The sequence below is a fragment of the Vipera berus genome (genome assembly GCF_964194415.1).
Source record: "Vipera berus genome assembly, chromosome: 1".
Taxonomy (NCBI): domain Eukaryota; kingdom Metazoa; phylum Chordata; class Lepidosauria; order Squamata; family Viperidae; genus Vipera; species Vipera berus.
The window spans coordinates 249,704,773-249,723,014 of NC_138202.1; the positions used below are offsets into that span (position 1 = coordinate 249,704,773).

The following is an 18,242-nucleotide window of genomic DNA, read 5'->3' on the forward strand; positions in this document are numbered from 1 at the left end:
CTTTCCAAGAAAGGCTATTTCACATGTCTTACAAAAATGCAGATTAAAATATAATAAATGCATTAAATAGAAGTACTTATTAGAACAAAAGATAAATACAAGACTCACAATAACAGTACAATGTTCCATTGCTATGATTTATACTATAGCAAAGAAATATGGACTTCAGATATTACATCTTTGATTAAAAAAATAAAAGCAATTATGTCTAACCATCACTAATAACACCTATGTTTAACCTGAGTGAAGGGACGCGGTGGCTCAGTGGGTTAGGACGCTGAGCTTGTCGATCAGAAGGTCGGCAGTTTGGTAGGTCAAATCCCGAGTGCCGCGTAACAGAGTGAGCGCCTGTTACTCGTCCCAGCTTCTGCCAACCTAGCAGTTCGAAAGCACGTAAAAATGCAAGTAGAAAAATAGGGACCACTACGGTGGGAAGGTAACAGCGTTCCGTGCGCCTATGGCATCTAGTCATGCCGGCCACATGACCACGGAGATGTCCTCGGACAAGCGCTGGCTCTTTGGCTTTGAAATGGAGATGAGCACCGGCCCCTAGAGTTGGAAACGACTAGCACGCATGTGCGGGGGAACCTTTACCTTTACCTTTAACCTGAGTATTTGCAAACATACTCTAAAAGCAAGACACTCTGTTGATCGTTACATCAATATTCACAGCCACATGCGAATCCAGTCTAGGTTGAGTTTCCCAATTAATGGATTAATCAATGTAACATGTATTTTTGAATAATGTTGTTGAATATTTATTTTCATTTTTCCTCATACTGGCATTGTCAATTGTGTTTCCTTTTCATTCTATATTAGATTCAATAAAATGTGAACTAACTATAGTTTTCTTCCCATTCTGATACCACTGTCATTTCAGTTGCTATGTATGTCCTTGTTTTGTTGTACCAAAGCAAGTATATATCACCCATATAAGAAAGTTCTCTTCAAAATCTATACTTTCCAAAAATTTTAAACATAAAACTTTAGTTTAAAAAGTTTTAAAGTTCAAAAGCTTTCTAAGCATCAAGGAATATTGAGGCAGTTTGTTTTTCATTCTGTTAGTCAAAGTACTCTTAATACATTAAGAACATTTCTAATATCAGGGCTTTTTTCCTCATAGAACGCTCAGAACGGAGTTCCGGCACCTTTTTTGGATGGAACCTTGTAGGGTAGGCAAGGCAGGTTGTATGACGTGTGAGTTCTGGCACCTTTTTCTTTTACAAAAAAACACTGTCTAATATTATTATTTTTTTAAAATGCCTTTATTATTTCTATAAGTAACTCAGGGTGGCGAACATACTTCTTCCTTCTATTTTCCCCATAGCAACAACTCTACGAGGTCAGTTGGACTGAGCAAAAGTCATTGGCCTAAATTCACCCAGCCAGTTTTCATACCTGAAGCAGGACTAGAACTCACAGTCTCCTGGTTTGTAGGCCAGTACCTTATCCACTACAACAAATTGGTTCTCTTATCTCTTAATTGACTCCTAGGCAAAAAAACACATTTTCCCATCTTTCAGCTAAAATATCGTGAATATCTTATAATCATTACTGAGTAATGATATTGGCCTTTTTTTGCAAAGTCAAAAATTATTCTTCTTTAATAATCAGTGCTATACATGCTCCACTTTAACTATCCAGTATCTTATTATCTAAAATGGAGTTCATAATATTTTGCAAAGGTAATAAAAGTTCACCTTCAAAAGAACTTGAAAAGAAGAAGATAATCTGTAAGTGACTCTACCTTTTCACCACCACCACCTCTGGAGGCAGGTTGTTCCACTGGTTAATTGTTCTAACTGTCAGGAAGTTTCTTCTTAGTTCTAGGTTGCATCTCTCCTTGACTAGTTTCCATCCGTTGCTTCTTGTCCTGCTTTCAGGTGCTTTGGAGAATAGCTTGACTCCCTCTTCTTTGTGGCAGCCCCTTTATCTCTTTATAGCAATCCAAATTTCCTTTTTTATTATTGGTCCACTTATCATTCACGTTTGGGCATCTGTTAAATTTAGTAGACTTTGTTTCTTTAAAAATTCTTCCCTGGTTGAAATTTCTTTTGTTTGTGCAATATAAGCTACTGATGAAATTTTCTTGAATATTTACATTATTGGTCATCATGGTTTTCTTGTTTTGTAAATTTTCTTTTCCCTTTCCAATCCATTTCCCTGGCTTATTTGCTGACTCAAAATTTCTTTATTTAAGAAAATTCAATTTTATTTCCATCTCTCTCACCATTAACATAGAACATTGATACTGTAAGAGTTTAATTTGAAATGAGGTATTTCTTCTCCCTGGAGATCTCATTAGTTCATCCTCCTTTACCTTTATATCACTTTCCAATTTTGTCTATTTTTTGTTCAAATTTATTGTTCTGCTGAATAAATTGTCCTCACATGAATGCTTTGCTGGCATTCCATACTATTTTAATACCACTATTCTTACCGAGGTTCTTCTCAAAAATTCTATTTACATTCTTCCAGTATTAATTCATCTTTAGTAATATTTCATTTAATCCTCATTTAGAAGTTCCTAGCTTTCTTCTTGTATATTAAAGTCACTGGATTATGGTCAGAAAAATTATTTGGCAATATTTCAGCTTTATTAACACAAGTGTCCAAACTTTTTGAAAGCCAAAACATGTCAATCCCAAATTAAAATCAACATCTTTCTGAAAAAATATATTCTTTAGCATCACCATTTTTATGTCTCCATATATCAATCAATTCAAGATTATCCATTATTTCAAATAATATTCTTGATAGTTTGCCTTGCATCATTTAGATCCGTTTTGTTGAAACCCTAGCAAATTCTGTAATCTTAACAGCCTCAGATAATTGCAGAGACTATTACAGCTTAGATACAATTTTAAGATTTCTGCCCATGAAAAACTGACAGGAATAGGCAACTTTTTGTAAGCAATAGCTACTCTTAACACTGATATGACCATGTCAGGAATGCTGTCTCTTTTTAGAAGTTGATTTTCCAAACCAAAAGTCATCTATGATATTCCAACATGGTCTACTTTCATTTTGGCCAAAACACCATAAATCATTTTTTTGTTTTTCTTGAATTAACTTCCAGAAATCAGCTGAACTACTCTTAGAATGATCTGTTCTGAACAATTGGTTTTTGGAAGTAGGTTTTGCACACATATTAAATATTTACTTGATGACTGTAAGAATAAGCTTTAATAACTTTTTTGTGTAAACCATGGACAAGTAGGCAACATCAAATCTTTTGACCTTAAAATTAGGATAATGCAACATTAAATATTGTTTTCCTCAGTGATTGTTCAGTAAGGACTGATTGCAAATATTGTACTACGGGAGACAGAATTAAAGGGACAGAACAATAACTCACATGGTTCATGTTTGTACCATTTTTGCAATACATTAGGTTGAAGATAATAATAATAATAATAATAATAATAATAATAATAATAATAATAATAATAATAATAATAATAATAATAATAATAAGTTGGAAGGGACCTTGGAGGTCATCTAGTCCAACCCCCTGCTCAGGCAGGAAACCCTATAACATTTCAGGCAAATGGCTATCCAGTCTCTTCTTAAAAACTTCCAGTGTTGGAGCATTCACCACTTCTGGAGGCAGGTTGTTCCACTGGTTAATTGTTCTAACTGTCAGGAAGTTTCTCCTTAGTTCTAGGTTGCTTCTCTCCTTGACTAGTTTCCATCCATTGCTTCTTGTACTGCCTTCAGGCGCTTTGGAGAATAGCTTGACTCCCTCTTCTTTGTGGCAGCCCCTGAGATATTGGAACACTGCTATCATGTTACCCCTCACCCTTCTTTTTGTTAAACTAAAGGTACCCAATTCCAGCAACTGTTCCCTATATGTTTTAGCCTCCAGTCACCCAATCATCTTTGTTGCTCTTCTCTGTACCCTTTCTAGAGTCTCGACATCTTTTTTACATCGGTGTGACCAAAACTGGATGCAGTATTCTAGGTGTGGCCTTACCAAGGCATTGTAAAGTGGTATTAGTACTTCACGTGATCTTGATTCTATTCCTGTTAATGCAGCCTAGCACTGTGTTGGGTTTTTTGGCAGCTGCAGCACACTGCTGGCTCATATTGAAGTGATTGTCTACTAGGACTCCAAGATCCCTCTCACAGTTACTACTATTGAGCAAGTTACCACCTATGCTATACCTGTGCATTTGATTTTTCCTGCCTAAATGTAGAACCTTACTTTTTTCACCATTGAATTTCAGTTTGTTAGATAGCGCCCAATGTTCGAGTCTGTCCAGATCCTCCTGTATTTTAAGCGTATCTTCTGGAATATTGGCTAATCCTGCCAGCTTGGTGTCGTCTGCATATCTGATGAGTTCCCCATCTATCCCCTCATCCAAATCATTGATGAAGATGTTGAAGAGCACTGGGCCCAGAACAGAGCCCTGGGGCACCCCACTACACACTTCCTTCCATATATATGCAGTTCCATTGAGGACCACATGCTGAGTACGGCCTGTCAGCCAGCTATGAATCCATCTGGTGGTGATGCTATCTAACCCACATTTTTCTATCTTATCAAGTAGTAGGTTGTGATCTACTTTACCAAATGCCTTACTAAAGTCCAAGTAAATTATATCTACAGCATTCCTCTTGTCCACTAATTGTGTCACTTGGTCAAAGAATGCAATAAGATTTCTCTGGCATGATCTGTTTTTGACAAACCCATGTTGACTTTTAGTGATGACTTTGTTTGCATCAAGGTGTTCGCTGAGTTGTTGTTTGATTATCTTTTCCAGAATCTTCCCAGGTATTGAGGTCAGGCTGATAGGTCTGTAGTTTCCTGGATCTATTTTTTCCCCTTTTTTGAAGATGGGAACTACATCAGCTCTCTTCCAGTCCTCTGGTAGTTCCCCAGTGCTCCAGGATCTTTGAAATTTATGACACAATACTGGAAATGTATTCTACACTCTATTTGTATTAATGAATTATTAATATACATTGTCCATCGACACTGAGTAGACAAACAACGCTATTAAAATATTTTTCCAATGCCTGGAGGCAGTGATTATCTGGATGGAAGGATAAAGGTGTAAACTCCAACTTGCCTCATACATGGTAGATGTGGGTTCTCAGATCGTTAAGAATTGGAGATTTGCCATCTTTGTTCTGCAATGAACTGGATATGTTTGCCGCCTTAAGTTATTTGTAAAGGTAATATAATAAAAATAAATAAATAAACTGCAGTTCCAGAGGGAGAACTGGTGCACTTTGGTGGGATACGGTGGGGTGGCTAGCTCCTGCATGAAGCACAGATCTAGCTCTAGCTAGGAAGACCTTTGTTCAGATTGGTCTTGTGTATCAATTGCACCCTTTTCTGGACCATGATTTCATTTTCATAGTCATTCTATATGGTGCTGCCCTTGAAGACCCTTCTAAAGTTGCAACTAGTTCAGAAAATGGCTGCATGGGAATTTTGAACGTGCTTAGTAGGAATATGACATCTTAGTTGCCTAAAGCACTCTGTGTAATTTCTGGTTGCCAGGGTGATTTCAGGTGAAATTCAAGGTGCTGGTTGTAACATATAATGATCTTCAAGCAGAGGGCATGGAATTTTCAGGGATTACCTTTCTCCCACTGTTATTGTTTGCCCTGTAAGAATCAACTGAGTAGGCTTGTTCTGATTCTATCCTTAAAGCAAGGACATCTCATGGGTCTCAGGAAGTATGCCTTCTCTGTTGTGGCATCTGATCTCTGCAATGGCACCTCTCCAGAAATTTGTCCTGCCTTAATCCTTGGATCTTTTAAGCAAGTGTCTTGAAGACCCGGTTCTTTCCTGTTTGGATATGTTATTATCATTCCTTTTTGAGTCTGTACCCTTTACTGTTTGGTCGACTTTGTCCTTTGTTGAGTGTCAGCAACATTCTAGATATCTCTTCTCCTGTTTCATCTCCCTCAGCTCCTCCATAAACTATGGGGAGTGATGGGATCCACAAGAGAGGTCACATAGGTGTAATCCAATCCAAGGTCTCTACTGCCCTCATATTCCAAGCAGCAACCAAAGCTTTGGATGGACCATGCAGCAGATGAAAAGGGAAATCCTCAGCTCCCTTTGCATCCCTTTGGGTCCATCAGTTGCTGAGGGATGACCAATTTAATAGGACCAACCTCCCTGCAGTGGATAGTGTAAGAACTTGTAAGAATTTTAACATTTCAATTAAAAGAGCTTCTATTAGTATTTGAATGGACAGCATTCCCAGTTTTCTTAACCAAAAAAATCTGTCCAAGAAATTCACATGGTAAAAGTAAACTAATTCTGTATTAAATAGATTATCCTTAACAACAATTACCATGGTAAAGCAAAAATGCTATTAGTATACCTACGTTGACTAATTCAAAGAGAAACCTACAAATAAGACATTGCTTTCATTTGAGCACATGGCTAAAAATAAAAGGCTCAATTCCCAATTTTTAATTTCCCAGTAGCAAAGAAGAGCTCAAAGCCAAGAAGCCTGGAGTAGGACAGCTAAAACATTTTCTCCATCTGTTGTAACGTATGCTTTCACAGAACAGCACCACCTTCCTACTTTATTTATTCCGTAGTATCAGTAATGCATGGAGCTTCATTCCATTTAGTCTTTTTAAAAGAGCTTGGAATAATGGATTAAAGACAGCCTATACGTTTTTAAGGTGCAAAGGAGTCATAATAAATCCTGGAGAGAAAAAACTAGTGAGATTTGAGCATGAAAAAAGTGCATGACTACTGTTTTCACAGTCAGTATTAATAATACATTTGCATTTTTGACCTACTATATATAGCAAAATGCTATCATAAACAAAGGCAAATTATTGATAATTATTACTCTTTTTTACAATGCAAATAGCTGCTGTAAAGTTGGTGTCTGTGTGTATGTATGTTTGTGTGAGATAATTAACAATAAATTTAAAGCCATTTCTCCTCTACCTCTTCTGCTTTAACAAAACAATTAGCTACAATGAATAGGCATGCTTAACTGAATGAATAAGCAATATTCTGATACTTTAAGAGGAAACACTTAATTACTTGACTAGTTTATTACTAACTGATATGATTTATCTTGGGCTAAACAAACACATATTATAAACAGTTTTTCTCATGACAAGACAAAAATAATAATAAATAACAACAACAACAACAAAGCATGGGAAGACAAAGCACTACTTGGCCAGTACCTTAAAAAAAATAGCAGGGAAAGCAGATAAGAAGAAGACCTGGCAATGGCTAAGAGCAGGAAAGTTGAAGAAAGACTAATTCTGCTGCATATGTCCAAGCCTTAAGGATAAATGCATACAAAGCCAGAATTTAGAAGACAGCAATAGACAGTAAGTGCCGCCTATGCAAAGAAGCTGAAGAAACAGTGGACCATCTGATAAGCTGCTGCAAGAAGATTGCACAGACTGACTACAAGCAGCGGCATGATAAAGCAGCAACAATGGTGCATTGGAAGATCTGCAAGAAATATTTGATTGCAAGCAAGAACTGGTTGTACCATAAAATAAAGAAAGTCATAGAAAAAGAAGAAGGTCTGGGACTTTAAAATTCAAACAGACAGACACCTGCAACATAACACCCCAGACTTAACAACTGTCAATAAGAAAGATAAAACATCTGGATAGTGGATGTAGAAGTGTCTGGAGATAGCAGAATGGAAGAGAAAGAAATAGAGAAGATAACAAAATACAAAGACCTATAAATAGAAACAGAATGACTGTGGCAAAGGCAAGCAAGGATAGTACCAATAGTAATAGGCCCCTTGGGTGCAATCCCAAAATAACTGGAGCACCACTTGAATACCACTGGCATTGACAAATCTGCCATCAGTCAATTGCAAAAGGTGGCTTTATTAGGAACAGCTTCCATCCTGCGACGACACTATCAAATAATCCACATCTGCCTATCCCAGGTACTCGATAGGTAGACAAAAATGCCAAATCTAGTCTGAACATCTGGCTAACTGTGCAATGATGATGATTACTATTACTATTATTATTAATAGAGTTGCCAGTTGCCACTCAACACTAAATAACATGGAGCGAAGGCCTTATGTGCCCACTGTCAACCTTTGGAATGGGTACAGGTAGTCCTTGACTTATGACCACAATTGAGTCCAAAATTTCTGTTGCTAAGTGAGACATTTTTTAAAATTGAATTTTGCCCCATTTTACAACCTTTCATGTCACAGTTGTTAAATAAATCACTGAAGTTGTTAAGTTAGTAACAGGGTTGTTAATTGACCTTGCTTGTCAGAAGGTTGCAAAAGGTGATCACATGGCCTTGGGACACAACAACAGTCATAAATGTGAACCAGTTGCCGAATGTCTGAATTTTGATCACGTGATTATGGGTATGCTGCAATGGCCATAGTGTGAAAAACAATCTAAGTTATTTTTTCAGTGCTACTGTAACTTCAAACAGTCACTAAATGAGTAGTTGTAAGTCGAGGACCACCTCTATGTCAAATTTATTGAATCATAGTTTTCTCTAGTGCTTTTACCCATATCTTCAATTAGATCTTTCAAAGAATCATTTAATGAACCTATGTCATGTTGGTCTAATATTTTAGTCTGATGCATCAGAACATCCGGCTCTAGTTGAAGACCCTTCTTACAGTGAAGGGTTCTATCATTATAACAATCAATTGGCTAAATCTGACTGATATTGAGCTTACTTTTCAAATATTGTTAAAAATATTACAACTGCAGCAGTTTCAAAAAATTATAATAATAGTGTTCATTCCATAACGCAAGTAACAGATCTGACCAGTTCTTTCCTATGAACTTGTTTATATAGTAAAGAACAACTTGGAACAATGACTTGAAGTCATTGGTTCTAGAAATATACCATATTTGGATAACTGGTCCGACAAAGAGAACTTCAATTATTATTTTTAACATATTAAATTTATTGTTAAACTTGTATGTCCCCTTCCCTAATCCATGAAAAATAGTCCAGTTCATAAAAAAATAATTGTTGAATTGTCACATACTGTCAGGCCCCAAATCAAGAATGGCACATGGTAATTCATCCAATCCGACTTTTTATTATTTTACACCTACAGACATAATCTTGCTAGACTGAGGGACTCCATTATCTGCATCTACAACAGGCATGTCAAACTGCCAGCCTACGGGCCGGATGCGTCACTCCAAAACTGCACCCACCCCATTGTCGGCAATGGGGAAAAAGTCCCGATACGTCGCGTGACATCAGATGACGTCGGAGGTTTGACATGCCTGATCTACAATATACTCTTTGAACTATTAAGAAGGTTCTGTCTTTACTCACTTTCTCTCATACATAATGTCTTAGCTGAGTTGCCTCTTATTTTGTGCAAAATCAGGCAAAGAATAATTAAGAGCAAGTGAACCTGCCGAAGTATGGATAGCCAGAAATGGCTCAGGATCAGCATTAACAATTGGCTTTGTTAAACTTGAACTTTTCTTATTAGGTATAATACCAGAAAAATTTGATAAGCAAAGTGTATATTTAACATTACATGTATTAACAGCAGCGAGGATTGTATTTGCTCAGTATTGGAAGAATGAAGAAATACCACTAGATGAAGAGATAATCAAGAAGATATTAGACTGTGCCAAAATGGACAGACTTATATTGAGGATGAAAGAGAAAGAAGATACAGAATATTTTCAAACGTGGAATTTATTTTATCAATGGTTGGAAAAAAGGGGAAGAGACTAAGATTGCAACTTGTTTTATTAAGCAAACAAAGTAACCCAGACCACACGATATTTATTAAGCACTAATCAAATGTAATAATAGAAAATTAATAAAACTTTTTGAGAAAAAAAAAGAATTGGCTGTGGAGTGAACATGCTGTGTCACCCAATGTACCATTTTTTTCTCAGGGGTTTGACAGGGGTCATAAGAGAAATATGTAATTCTTAAGTCCCTTTCAGATAATTTTACTGTTTGATTTACAAATATACATTTTTTGTGCATTTGTGCCTATTTGTGTAGTAGTTGTATTTTATGCTGCTATTCCAACTTTACATCTTCCCAATTGTTAAATTAATTTCTTCCTGTTGTATATGTGTAGCCTGTGCAAGACTTTTAGCATATTCTGATTTAACATTGTCTTTTAGCCAATATTTTTTGACTTTATCCACTTTTATTAACTATCCTGACATTGTCAATTTAGTTTTGGATAACTTGAATATTTGAATACCAATTCTCTGGTGCTGGTTAATGACTGTAATAAAGTTAAGTAAGAATTATCTCCTGAATGCTCATTAGAACAAGCTTTCCTGAAGGACAGATAGAATGTTCTTCTTTCTTCTTTTTAAAGAAAAATGCAATTAGGAAGTTAACTGAATAGATGCCAAGAACATTTTATGGAGCTTTTCAAAGGCACTAGTTATCAATGTTTGGGTCACATGTAGGGCATATTTTAAAGAAGGAAAGTAGAAAGGATTAAAAGAAAAATGAGCAAGACTTTATGTTGGCACTAGGTTCTCTTCTGGTAGTCTCCTTATGCCATTCCAAATGTATAATTTATTACACAGTATTGGAACTTATTCTGAATTACACATTTTTAGGCAAAGAAAAAAATGAAGATGAATATAGCAATGTGATATTCAAAGGAAAGAAATCAACATTTAAATATGAAGTAAGTACAGAAGAAGCACGTAAAAGTTCATCAGTTTCTAGAACAGATACCCCAAATGAATGAATACGGTTGTATTCAGAAATAGCATTCGCTATAGCATCTTTTAACTCAAGGACCTCAACCATGGCTGGCTGAGAAATTCTGGGAGCTGAAGTCCACAGATCTTAAAGCTGAAAAGTTGGACACCCCTGCTTTAATATAGACATGTTTTAACTGACTTCTGAATTAAATTGAATAGTTTTTATTATGGAACCACTGTCTAGGTGGTTTATGCCAGAAAAGAAAAACAATTGGATTGTTTTGTTACGTATTTTTCAACCTCTTTCTTAATAAAGTGGAAAATAGGGTAAAGCAAACACCAAAAACAGCCTGTTGCTTTTATTTTTCTTAATAATTCCCATTTGTTCATGTAATGACTCCATTCCCTGAAATCAAATTAATTTTTCATTACTCATATTGTTTTCTATTCAACTTTTCCTCCCCAAATGATTACCAGGCTGAAAATGGATGTACTTTTAATTTCTCTTAATACAAATTCATATATCTCAGATATCACATTATTTGCAAGAATAATGGTAACCCTAATTTGTAGGCAGAATTCTTCCTTTCTAACAGATCAAATTACCCAGGGAACTTTGGATATTTAATATGGGTCTCCCAAATATCACACCTCTGAATGAAAGATAACTGGATACTAATAGGATGATGAAGTATTAAACTGATAAATCAGCTGCTCTTTTCTTATTTAGAAATGTGGATACAACTATACAACTTCATTACAATAGGAGGCTGTATGTTGCATTCTGCATCCTTGGGGACAGAGGGAAAATAATATGAGCAATCAAAGCCTAGAAACTTCACAAAAACCTTAAGTGAAATTCAGTGACTTTAGGTTGGATCACTCTCTAGTATGTACATATTGGAATTATAAAATATCTAGGCTGTCTCAGTTGATCAAGTCTGCCACAAAAGTGTGTCCATATCAAGAAATGAAAGGCAAAATTTTGGCCACTCGGCTTTCCTGGAATTGTGGCAACCAACCTGATAAACTAGAAGACACCATTCAGCCCTATTAGATTGCAGGTGTTTGTTAGAGCAGTCATTTTGCATGGATTATGTGGCCGCAATCCAATTAAGTGTTTTATTTCTTAAAATAAGGATGCAGTCTGTTTGCAGAAGAATACCTTATTTCATTAGGTCAGGGTACATTGGTTAATATTTTTAATATTACAGAAGAAGAGCAAGAACAGATGAGAAATTCTGCTTTTAAATTCTATAATCTTTGATTCCACAGGCTGCTTACACAATGTCGTTTTTGTTGTTGTTGTTAGCTGCGAAGTCGTGTCCGACCCATCGCGACCCCATGGACAACATTCCTCCATGCCTTCCTGTCCTCTACCATCTTCTGGAGTCCATTTAAGCTCACGCCTACTGCTTCAGTGACTCCATCCAGCCACCTCATTCTCTATCGTCCCCTTCTTCTCTTGCCCTCAATCTTTCCCAGCATTAGGCTCTTCTCCAGTGAGTCCTTCCTTCTTATTAGGTGGCCAAAGTATTTGAGTTTTAGCTTCAGGATCTGGCCTTCTAAAGAGCAGTCAGGGTTGATCTCGTCTAGGACTGACCAGTTTGATTGCCTTGCAGTCCAAGGGACTCGCAGGAGTCTTCTCCAGCACCATAGTTCAAAGGCCTCAATTCTTTGGTACACAGCCTTTTTTATGGTCCAGCTTTCACTGCCATACATTGCAACTGGGAAGACCATAGCCTTGACTATACGCACTTTTGTTGAGTCTCTGCTTTTTAGTGTGCTGTCTAGATTTGCCATGGCTTTCCTCCCCAGGAGCGTCTTTTAATTTTTAGACATCCTTTATTCAAAATCTTTAGAAGAATGATTCATCTTATTTCCAAATGGAATTGAAAAAAATCAAAGTATTGATATATGCAAAGTATAAGTTCTAGATCAGAGGTCCACAACCTTTTGAGCATCAGGGACCAGTTAGGATAGGATAGGATAGGATAGGATAGGATAGAATAGAATAGAATAGAATAGAATAGAATAGAATAGAATAGAATAGAATAGAATAGAATAGAATAGAATAGAATAGAATAGAATAGAATAGAATAGAATAGAATAGAACAGAGCTGGAAGGGACCTTGAAGGTCTTCTAGTCTAGCCCCCTGTTCAAACAAAAGAACCTATGCCATCTCAGACAAGTGATTGTCTAGTCCAGGAGTGTCAAACTGCCAGCCTGTGGGCAGGATGCGTCATGCCGAAACCGCGCCCACCCCATTGCCGGAAATGGAGAAAACGTCACGATATGTATTGACATGTCACATGACATTGTGAATTTGACACCCCTGGTCTAGTCTCTTCTTAAAAATCTCCAGTGATGGAGTGCCCACGATTTCTGGAGGCAAGCTGTTCCACTGGTTTTCCTCATTGTTCTGTGCAGAGAGGGGGTGTGGTTTCATGTATTGCCTGCATATCGCGGATGGGGCTTTGCCTGCTTGTGCGGCCTGGTGCCGTGGCTCTGTGCCGGTCCACAGACTGGGGGTTGGAGACCCTTGTTCTAGATGATGTTATACACAGATACATTCTGAATAAAAGCCAATAAGCCAAGTTTACCTGATGCCCAGCTGTTACTTGCTTCAAAACATTTTCATAACAAACTTCATCCATATTAATCAGCTGCTGTACCTGAAATTCAGGACAATTTTTTTTTCATTTTAGAATCATAGTCTTGGTTTTGATCTATTTTTTTTAAAACATGGTGCATATTTTTAAAATGCATATAATATTCCCACCATTTGGTAAACAAAAGACATTATGTATTTCTCTTTTCATATCTGGTAGAAACACATAGAATATATTACTTTCAAACATAAATTAATGGTTAAGAAAAAACACAGCTTAAAATGAAAATGTTGCTGTTGTTTTATCATTTCTGGTCCTTCATGACCGTTTGATAACAGTAACAGTAGGATGGTCTCCAGTTAGGAACTGCTTTTTTGATACCGATAGTATCTATCAATCTTGTCTTTTGCTAATCTCTTTTCTAATTGGCTTCAGTTCTTTCATGAATCAGGCTCTTCACTGAAGTTTTTTGCTTCTGCACTACATGTCTAAAATATATAAGCTTTAGCTTCATTACTGGTGCTTTCAATGAGCTGCCTGAATTTACTTCAGCTAGTACTGACTAATTTGTTATTGCTATCCAATGGTCTCTCAGCCAGTTTCTCCAGCCTCAGACTTCAAAGGTGACTTTTTTGATGGTCCAGCTGTCACAGCCGGGTTGTGACTGAAAGATCAGAGACAAGAGACTGCCCCTTCAGCTAAATGGGTTGTATTGGCACTAGTAGTTTTTTTTAAAGAAAAAATGCTGATCAGCAGATCACCTTCCCTATTTTCCTTTTACCTTTAGCAAGAGATTCTTTGAGATTTCCAGCTACCAAACTTCATCTAAGTTCATCTAATCTAAGATTAATATTTCTTCCATCCATTTTAATTCCACATTGTATTTCTTCCAATGAAATGGTTCTCATAGTACGTTCCCAGTATAAGTTAAAATGAAAGTGGGTCGGTATGCAGTCTTGGCACACACCTTTCTCAATTTTGAATCAATTAGCTATTCCACATTTCCACTTTTAACTGTCAGCACATAAATTCTTCCTATGCAGATGTGAACTGGTTATAACCATGTTTTTAAGGGCTGTCCACATTTTCTTGTGATCTAGCCAACTAAAAGCCTGCATAATCAATAAAGCAAAAGTAACTGTATATTTGAAACTCTCTTGTTTTATGGGGATATTTGCAACGTGATCCTAGGTGCTTTGGCCCATTCTGAAACCAGCTAGTATTTTTGATAACTCTGATTGTTCTCATTCCATGTATTATTGAAATATTGTTGAATGAAGCTAGCAGATTCAAACTCAGAAACGGTATGCTGTCCAGAGCACATCCTAACTAAACTAGTAAACAACCACACTGAATAAATAATCTACCGGTGTATGGAAAAATAAAAAACATCATCTGTCTTTATACAACAGATTACGTAAAAATGAGAACAAAACACAGTCAGTACTGCCTACATAGAATTCTTGATTCCAAGCTTAATGAAGCATAACATTACTAGAATCGTCAGTGAGGCAAAAAAGATGCTAAATACTAATTCTTCCTACATAGCACAATTGCTCTATTACTAAATACTATCAGCTACAAAAATGCAATATCTCACAAATCATTTCTATTCCACAGCAATTGAAAACAAGGGGTTCACATAGTACTACCAATGTACCCTGTATCACTGCTACCCAGTGTCATAGAACTATTGCAAATTCAAATTTAAACTGAGCTAAGGACTTACTAGTAAGTAAGAGTTCCTAATTTGCAATAGATAAGCTATCAATAGCTTTGATGCTGTAGATTTTCAGAATTACTTAGGTAATTATTGAAAACAAAACAAACACATAAACAAATATTAAACAGTATTATTGCTTACACTCATGCAAATATAAGGAAAAAAGAACACTATATAGTTTTAGGATTTGCATGGGAAACAGATAATATTTTTGGTCACACTTATGCAGAAACAATGAAAATTCAAAAGGATTAACAAACTATTAAGCACTACTGTAAGTATATACATCTGCTTATTGTTAATAATGTTTTGAGATATTCCTGTTTCTTTCTCAGTCCCCTAATCTCATATACACAACACTTGCCTATCAGGGTGAGCATGACCAGTCATAAACAGTCATGTATCAGATGATATTTAGGTGACAGGATATTCTCTACATCTCAGTGACAACTTTGTGGGGCCGAAAGATTTTGCTGAAAATAATTATATTGTAGATTGGTATAATGCCTTGTAGCATATTATTTTTCTGATTATTCTTTTATTAAAGGAATTAGGTGGGGCAAATGGGGTTCTTAAGCACCAAGAGATAGATCTAGAGATCCATGGTGCTCCTACCACTAACCTAATCAAAATTATCTATCATGGTTTGCGTCTTCTCAGGTTTCAGGTAACAACTTTGTGTAGAATGTCAAAAGTTAAATCTGGATCCTTTTGGCTGCAAACCATACATTCCTTAACAGTCACGCTTAAATATGTTTTTGAGAAAAATGGATTCAACTTCACATCCCATTATTAAATATTACCTTATTGGTTGTCTTGATTCCTATAAATGTCTGGCCAAGTGGAACAGGTCGAAAACGACCATCAAAATAAAATAACCCAATATAGGGATTAACATGCAGAAATGTAGCAACATCAAGATAATTCGGTAATGTGGCTGAGAGCCCCAAGATCCTAATCATGCTTTGGGTAGATTCAACCTGGAAAAAGAAGAAAGGAAAAAGTAAGTTATCTTAGTTTTATTATAGTATATAAATTAAAGCAGAGTTCCCCAACGTTTCCGGCTTTGTGGACCAGCAGCGGGGAGGGGATGACTTGTGTAAGCGGTCAGCAAATGCGTGCATGTAGCTCCATTTCTGTGAGCAGCCTACACATGTGCCTGCTACTCCTGCAAATGGAGTGCACGTGCTCACGCATGCTGCTTGCACACTTGCTGGCTGTTTCCATATCCCAGTTGCAAACTACTCATGACACACTAGTGGGCCATAGCCCACAGGTTGAGGACCCCTGAATTAAAGATTTCACATTGATTTAATGTATATTGCATTTTAATTGATAAAGAAAATCATACAGGTAGTCCTTGATTTAGGACCATAATGGAGCTTGCCCATCAGAGTCTTAAGGCATGATGGTTGTTGAGCGAACCAATGATCTGCTATGACCTGGTTTGGCTGAAAGCCAGAAGTAAATGGCAAAAGTGTCGTGAAATGTGGTCACAACACTGTGGAAAGCTGCAAATGTTTGCAAATGTGGGCTGACTGCCAAGTGCCCAATATGCAGTCATGTGAACTGGGGGGGGGGGAGGCAACTGTTGGTACTTAAGAACCAAGTCATAAGGACCTCCAGAGTGATCAGTGGTAATTTTGAACAGTTGCTAGGTGATAGGGTTGTAAATTGAAGACTACTTGTACAGGTAGCCTTCCCTTAACAATGGTAACTGAAACTGGAATTTCCAGTGCTAAAGGGTGTTGTTGTAAAACACAACATTATGTAATTGCATTGCTTAGCGACAACAGTTCTGGCACATCTGGTTGAAGTCATGATGGCATTAACATTATCTATTATAACAATGGACCACATCCTTATTAAGTGTAACACCACATCTGAATCAGGTCTTTGGCTGTTATGATGATAGCCCTGAATTCCTGGATTGCTTCGGGAGATACTCTATTATTGTAACAAGTGTTATCACTGTATGCTAAATTAATCCATCAATCAGAGTAGAGCTGGAAGGGACCTTGGAGGTCTTCTAGTCCAAGACCCTGCTGAAGCAAGAGCTATGATGCTAGACTGTGGAATGTCCTCTGCAAATATGTTAAGAGATCTGATTTTGTTTTTATTAGGGACCTAATTCTTCCTATTTGCTTTTAACCAAGAAACTGATTTTATGTGGTTATTTAAAATATACATTGGGATGTTGATATTTGTTTGGGGTTTTCTGTTGTTGTTCACTTCCATACATTCATTATCTACATACATTTTCCATTTTACCATACTGTAATAATAATTGTTGGAAATAGTAGAAATAAAAATAAAGAAGAAATGGAAAAATCCATAGACAAACCAGCAGATGATTATAATAATAGCTAAATAGGAAGAATTGCCTCTGGAACTTTAACTGGAAAAACTGAACAGCTAAATTTTATTTTCAAGAATTAAAAACTGACAAAGCTTGCTTTTGATCGAAAATGAGCACTTTAATTTTGTACACTAAATAGACTGAAGGCAACATGGTTCCACATTATGAAGGGAATACCAAAATAGATTTTAAACAACCAATCCTGTCATGATTTAGAGGTGTATCAAATTTATTGGTTACTGTAACACTGAGAGGAATATAAACATCGTTTCATCTCTGCAATTACTGAAAACTAGTGCATGAAAAAATAGAAGCATAGATCTTTTTATAGTTGTGTTAAGAATGCTTCTTAATATCACCTAACCTTACTGCAAGCAATTCAGCCAAGAGAAGCAGAAATAGAATTTCAGTCTTATAGGCTACAGAAATAAATGTACAGTATATTCATGACTTAAAATGTACATCTTATTCTATATTAAGGATATGAGGTTTCAGAACCTGAAAAATATTTCAATCAAGGTAATTTTGTCCAAATCTTAAATAACATCTTTGAGATTCATTGGCACCAGTGCTTGATATGGTAAGTTTAAAAAGAAATTTAAGTGTAATTCTAGGTAGTGCCATACAACATACTATTATGATAGGGATAAGGAAGAGGTGAAGAATAAGAAGAGTGAGCATATATTATGGGAGTAATTGAAGATATAATTGGAGTTTTTAATTTTGTTTGAAAAGACAATCGTTTGGTTATTTGGTTATTTTAAGAAAATAGTTTTTTCAGCAGTTTTAAAGTTGTTGTCAAACCTATTAGTTTCAGCATAGATTTATATATTTTATTGGTATAAATATCAGTTATGAATGAGGGAAAGGGGGAGAAAATAATTTTATGGTTAT

The 18,242-nt window shown here is 36.3% G+C and overlaps 1 protein-coding gene across 1 annotated transcript in view; it reads right to left on the minus strand.

The window, feature by feature from the left end:
• The window catches only part of ASCC3 (activating signal cointegrator 1 complex subunit 3), a 231,550-nt gene that overhangs the window by 133,099 nt on the left and 80,209 nt on the right, over positions 1 to 18,242 (minus strand). Inside the window, exons 12-13 of the mRNA XM_081312640.1 lie at positions 15,793 to 15,969; positions 13,258 to 13,329 (exon numbers count right to left, since the gene is read on the minus strand). Coding sequence (XP_081168766.1) covers positions 13,258 to 13,329; positions 15,793 to 15,969 — 249 coding nt within the window. The remainder of the gene's footprint in view (positions 1 to 13,257; positions 13,330 to 15,792; positions 15,970 to 18,242) is intronic.